The sequence below is a fragment of the Miscanthus floridulus genome, chromosome 14 (assembly GCF_019320115.1).
Source record: "Miscanthus floridulus cultivar M001 chromosome 14, ASM1932011v1, whole genome shotgun sequence".
NCBI classification, from domain to species: Eukaryota; Viridiplantae; Streptophyta; class Magnoliopsida; order Poales; family Poaceae; genus Miscanthus; species Miscanthus floridulus.
In genome coordinates this window covers 73,916,341-73,922,141 of record NC_089593.1, presented here as the reverse complement: position 1 = coordinate 73,922,141, position 5,801 = coordinate 73,916,341, and the positions used below count along the sequence as shown (strand labels likewise).

Here is a 5,801-nt window from a genome sequence, read left to right as displayed (position 1 = left end):
GCCAATCATTGATTGTTACGAACAACAATGCTCGCATGTCAAAGTGCTCCTATTTGTGCTCATCCCACACACGTACACCTGGTCTGTTCCACAAAAGTGGAAGTTCTTCAACTAGTGGCCTCAGGTACACATCGATGTCATTGCCAGGTTGCCTTGGGCCTTGGATGAGCACTGGCATCATAATAAACTTACGCTTCATGCATAACCAGGGAGGAATATTGTAGATACATAGAGTAATAGGCCAAGTGCTATGACTACTGCTCTACTCCCCGAAAGGATTCATACCATCCGTACTTAAAGCAAACCTTAAGTTTCTTGCGTCATTTACAAACTCTGGGAATTCTCTATCGATTGCTCTCCACTGGGACCCATCAGCAGGGTGTCTCAACATATTGTCTACCTTACGGTCTTCTTTGTGCCATCGCAACAAATTTGCATGGTCTTTGTTTCTGAATAGACGTTTCAAGCGTGGTATTATAGGAGCATACCACATAATCTTGGCAGGGATTTTCTTCGTGGGACGTTCACCCTCAACATCACCAGGGTCATCTCGCCTGATCTTATACTGTGATGCATGACATACCGGGCATGCATCTAACTTCTCGTACTCCTCACCACGGTAGAGGATGCAGTCATTAGGACAGGCATGTATCTTCTGGATTTCTAATCCCAAAGGGCAGACTACCTGTTTTGCTTCGTACGTAGTGACGGGCAATTCGTTATCCTTTGGAAGCATCTTCTTTTGGATTTTCAGTAACTCCCCAAATCCCTTGTCAGATACACCATTCTTTGCCTTCCATTGCAGCAATTCTAGTGTGGTACCCAACTTTTTCTGTCCCACATCACAAGTTGGGTATAGCAATTTCTTGTGATCCTCTAGCATGCGCTCGAACTTGATCTTCTCCTTTTTACTTTCGCATTCTCTTTGTGTGTCACGAATGGCCTGACCAAGATCATCAGCGGGCTCATCTTCTACCACTACCTCTTCTTCAGCTTCCCCCATTGCAGTATCAATGAAGGCACCATATTCAGCAATAATGTCATCATCGTCTCATTGTTCTTCTTCACCTTCTTCTATTACAACCCCGGTTTCTCCGTGCTTCGTCCAACAAATATAGTTTGGCATGAAACCTGACTTCAACAAGTGTGAATGAAGACTCCTTGAGCTAGCATATTCCTTCAAATTCTTACATATGGCACATGGGCAGCACATGAAACCATAGCGTTTGTTTGCCTCGGCCACACGTAAGAAAGAATGCACGCCCTCAATGAACTCTTGGGAGCGGCGATCAGCATTGTACATCCAATGTCGGCTCATCTGCATTACATAACATACATACCATATTAAAACCTAGAATATAATTAGTTAATTATACGACATGCATGTCACCACACAAGGTATTAATTTATGAAAGTCTCACTACAATGTAGACAATCTCAACTACCAGTAAAAAAACTAAAGCTAAAATGCACTTCAGCAGCATAAGGATTCCGCGACCAATCCCAACTAAAACAGACAAATCATGCGTTTGTTCAACATCTATGGGCTTCCGCAGGATCACTGCCTCATCAGCCACCGTAGCCGCCTGTGCAAGAGAGTTTTGCACGTGTTCAACATACTCTTCCTCCCAGTACCACTGAAATTAAAACAAAAAATTAAAACTTTAATCACAATCATCATGAAAATAAGTATAAATTAACCATAATCATCAAATGCGATAAAATAACTCACATTGCGATCCGGACACTTGTAGAAGATACGGCCCTTGTTGGAACACTCCTTCCTCACCCGGTACTCCATCACAATCTTCTCCTCACACTTGCCGCGTGCAATGAGAGGGAGGTCCGGCCTCAGCCGCTTTTGAACCCGATGAGAGGCCGAGGACCCGGAAGCAGTTGCCATCTACTCTCTATACTCATTTTTAATATAATATAAATTTCTTATTTTATAAACAAATAAAATTAAAAAAAAACTCTAAAATTCTCTATATCTCTAAACCATGAAGTTTGCTATGCATGCTAGAAATGAAAGCTGAATACTAGTTTTGAATAACTACTTTAACCTTCTTTCATCCAAATATGCAAACTTTAAAGTGATTTTGAGCTTAAATGGCTTACAAATAAAAAAAATTCCATCATAAAAAACCACATATATCTAGTCCACAAAATGAGATATGCTACTGATGAAACATGAGAGTATAAAGTTGGTAACCTTTATAACCGAAGAATCGATGGAGGAATCGAAGAAAATCTTGTGATTACCGGCGATGAGGAAGAAGAGAGGCCGGCGATGAAGCCAGAAAACACTGAGCTCGAAGTGGCTCGGGCTCGGGGAGGAAGAAGGGCTATATAGGAGGGGAACTGTAGTCCCGGTTGGAGACAGAAACCGGGACTAAAGGTCCCTTTCTAGTCCCGGACGGAGCCTCTAGCCAGGAGTAGACTTTTACTCCCGGTTGGAGGGACGAACCGGGAGTAAAAGTTAACCCTTAGTCCCGGTTGGTAGCTCCAACCGGGACTAAAGGTCCCCTGCAGCAAAAGCCTACCAGAGTAGCCGTTGGGCAGGGACCTTTAGTCCCGGTTGAAGCTACAAACCGGGACTAAAAGTCTGTCTACTTCCGGGCGCGAAAAATACCAGAACTAAAACCAAATTTCGAGGTGGGATCAAAGGTCGTTTCTCTACTCGTGTGAATGGATATTAGCAATACCGAGAGGTGATTGTTCCCAGATTCGGATAGTGCTAGATGCATCGAATATTAATATCTATTTGATATATATGTTCTATAAATCCGACGGTAAGTGTTCAAATTTGGATGGATTTATATACGGCAATGCTTAGTATTTAAACCCTTTTCAGACAGATGGATATCGAAAATATCCGTCACGTTCGCATCGTCTCAGCCACTGCTCATCAGTATAACATGTAAGCTATCCCAATTCACAATCCTTTGCATGACTAACCAAACCCATTCTGCATATATAATACGTAATTAAGCAGATGAGTACGTCCGTACACACGTATAAGAACACAAAAATAATTCTACCAGCTGGGTGTGGGCCCCAGCGAACGAACCACTTGGGTCGCCAAGCTCAGGCAGTCAGGCAGGCACCAAGAGCAGACCAGCTCGCTTTCGCTTTATTTTGGCTTTTTGGTGGTGTATAAATACGGGGCAGCAGCACCAGCAGAGGGCCTTCAATTCTCATCTCGCCTTCTCGCGTCCGATCGATCCCCATTTTCCATTGCGTGCTGGAGCCCGGCCGGCCTCCTCGGCTTTCTCTTGTGGCGCCGTCCATGTCTCCTCCTCCTCTCCTCCTAGCTGCACACTGATTGAGCTCTCCATTCTTCTCTCTCTGTCCTACTGTTAGCTGCTACCTAGGGTTTGCTATGGCCATCTCCTTTTTTGAGCCATCACCTTTTGCTCTCTCTCATGACCCATGACACATCCATCCAGCCATCCCCACTAGTAGCTCTCTCTCTCTCTAGCTATCCTCATCAGCACCCTCTCTGCCCCTCTCTCTCTCTATCTCTACTACTGTCTCTTGCTGTCTTGGAGCACTGTTCTTAGCTGCAGGTAGCTCCGTCCAGCTCGATCGTTCTCTCTTAGCAGCTAAGGAAGGCCACATAAATTATAAAAGGCACCACTTGAGGGCAGGGCAAAGGAAAGTTGTGGTTTCCATCTCCTCACACTCTTCTTCTCCTTCCGTTGTCCCTCACAAAGTCACGGTCACTGAAAGGAACGAAAGAGGGCAACTAGTTCTTCGCCACCGGTGCGTGCCACATCGATCAAGATCATCATGGTGTTCTCCTCGCTCCCGATCTTCCTAGACCCTCCCAGTTGGGGCCAGGTAATTGATCTATCCTATTGCTCTTCCTTACTTTTAATTTCATCTTATATGTGTGCACAAACATGAGGAACTGGTTTCTTTGCCTCTGTTTCCTTCTTATTATTTGAGGATGAATCCTAGTTTTTTTCCCAATATGAACAAACCTTTTTTGATTGATCGCAAATTTGTAATTCACAAGTTTGTTTACTGCCTTTGTTCATTCCTGATTGAGCTTAGACACAAAAAGAAGGGCATCATTATTCTAGGCATGTTCTTGAATATACCGTGCTTTGAATTCCAGTCTTTATTAATTGATTCGCCATACATCCATACATACAGATGCAGATGCAGCAGCAGCCACCACTCCAGTGTCTCCTGGGCGGCGGCGGTGGCAGCGACCACCACCACCTCATGCCACCGCCGTCCGGCCTGGCGCCGCTGCCGGGAGGTCCTGCTGACACGGCGGCGAGGGCTCCGGCGGGAGGCGGCTCGTCCACCTCGGTGCAGGCCGCGGTGGGAGCGGGGGCGGGGGCGGCGCAGCCTCGTCCCGTCGTGTCGATGTCCGAGCGCGCCCGGCTCGCGCGCGTGCCGCTCCCGGAGCCCGGCATGCTCCGCTGCCCGCGCTGCGACTCCACCAACACCAAGTTCTGCTACTTCAACAACTACTCGCTCTCGCAGCCGCGCCACTTCTGCAAGGCGTGCCGCCGCTACTGGACCCGCGGCGGCGCGCTCCGCAACGTGCCCGTCGGCGGCGGGTGCAGGCGCAACACCAAGCGCTCCAGCAAGAAGTCGTCCCGCGGCGGCCAGGGCGGCGGCGCGGGCGCCACGGCGGCCACCTCGTCATCCTCCACCACCTCCACTTCCACCACGGCCACCACCACCACCGCCACTACCACGAGCGCGGCCATGGCGGTGGCCGAGGCCATCGCCAGCATGCAGGCGCAGCTGCCCCACCTCGGCCTCCCGCCCGCAGCGGCCGCCGCAGCGCTGGAGGCCTCGCTGGAGGGCTACCACCACTACCTCCCGCTCCAGATGCAGCCGCAGTTCCTGCAGCAGGCTGGCCTGCAAGGCTACCATTTCGCCGACGACGGTACCGGCGTCCTCGCAGACGGGTTCCCGAGGGGCGTCGTCGCCTCGGGGCTGCTCGCGCAGCTCGCGGCGGTGAAGATGGAAGAACACAGCAGCAACGGCGGAGGTGCCGTCGCAGCGCACCATGAGCAGTCGTACTGGCCTGGCAGCACCGGCGGTGGCAGTGGGTGGCCGGCGGAGTTCTTGTCGGGCTTCAGCTCGTCGTCGTCGGGGAATGTGTTGTGAGTTGCATGTGGCCGTCCAGGTCCAGCTGAGGATGCATGATTGGGGCCATGCATGCATGGATGGATGCTGATGAAGCTGAACTAGCTCACCCTCAATTATCTCTAGGGTTTATGTGGTTGGAACTTAATTGGAGTCGTCTTCTTCAATTAGGCTGGTGATCGATGTTGTGTTGGGATTTTTACATGTTTTTTTCTTTTGAGTTTCGAGCTGGTTAATGTCGTGTAGTTGGTAGTTTTGCATGTAGTGGGAAGTGCATGTGTTAACTCATGGAGGTGATATGTGTCAGGTTACTTAACTATACTATGTTTAATTACATGAGAACTTGGTGGGCTTAGTTGTACTAGTACAATCGAGCTCTAAATTTCAGATGTGTGTTTGGATGTTTCCATTATGATTGAAATGTTGTGGATACGTTAATGAATGGCTATGAATGGCTAAGGCCCCATTTGGATGCAAAATATTTCTAGAGTATTGGATTCGAAAGCTACTGGATGTTTGGATACAACAAACCTCGTATTTTGTGATACCACGTTTGATTATCAAAATTATAGTCTTTTGGAGTTTTAAAAACTTTACTCATGACCTCTTTTTTCTAAACCAGGGTTTTCTGTGTCATTGGCTTTTAAAACGGTAATTTTATAATACCACATTTTTGTGAAACTGCA

The 5,801-nt window shown here is 48.0% G+C and overlaps 1 protein-coding gene across 1 annotated transcript; it reads left to right on the top strand.

Annotated features, from left to right (window-relative positions):
• Window positions 1-3,209: 3,209 nt before the first annotated feature.
• LOC136504913 (dof zinc finger protein DOF5.1-like) lies at window positions 3,210-5,539 on the top strand. The gene is made up of 2 exons (XM_066499966.1): window positions 3,210-3,843; window positions 4,162-5,539. The coding sequence occupies exons 1-2, from the start codon at window positions 3,793-3,795 to the stop codon at window positions 5,134-5,136; spliced, it is 1,026 nt and encodes a 341-aa protein (XP_066356063.1). The 5' UTR covers window positions 3,210-3,792; the 3' UTR covers window positions 5,137-5,539.
• Window positions 5,540-5,801: the final 262 nt, after the last annotated feature.

Excerpts from the sequence above, each read along its gene's own strand:
- LOC136504913 (XM_066499966.1), top strand. The coding sequence starts at position 3,793 with ATGGTGTTCTCCTCGCTCCCGATCTTCCTAGACCCTCCCAGTTGGGGC. Across the intron at positions 3,844-4,161 it reads ACCCTCCCAGTTGGGGCCAG|ATGCAGATGCAGCAGCAGCC; the intron begins GTAATTGATCTA and ends CCATACATACAG.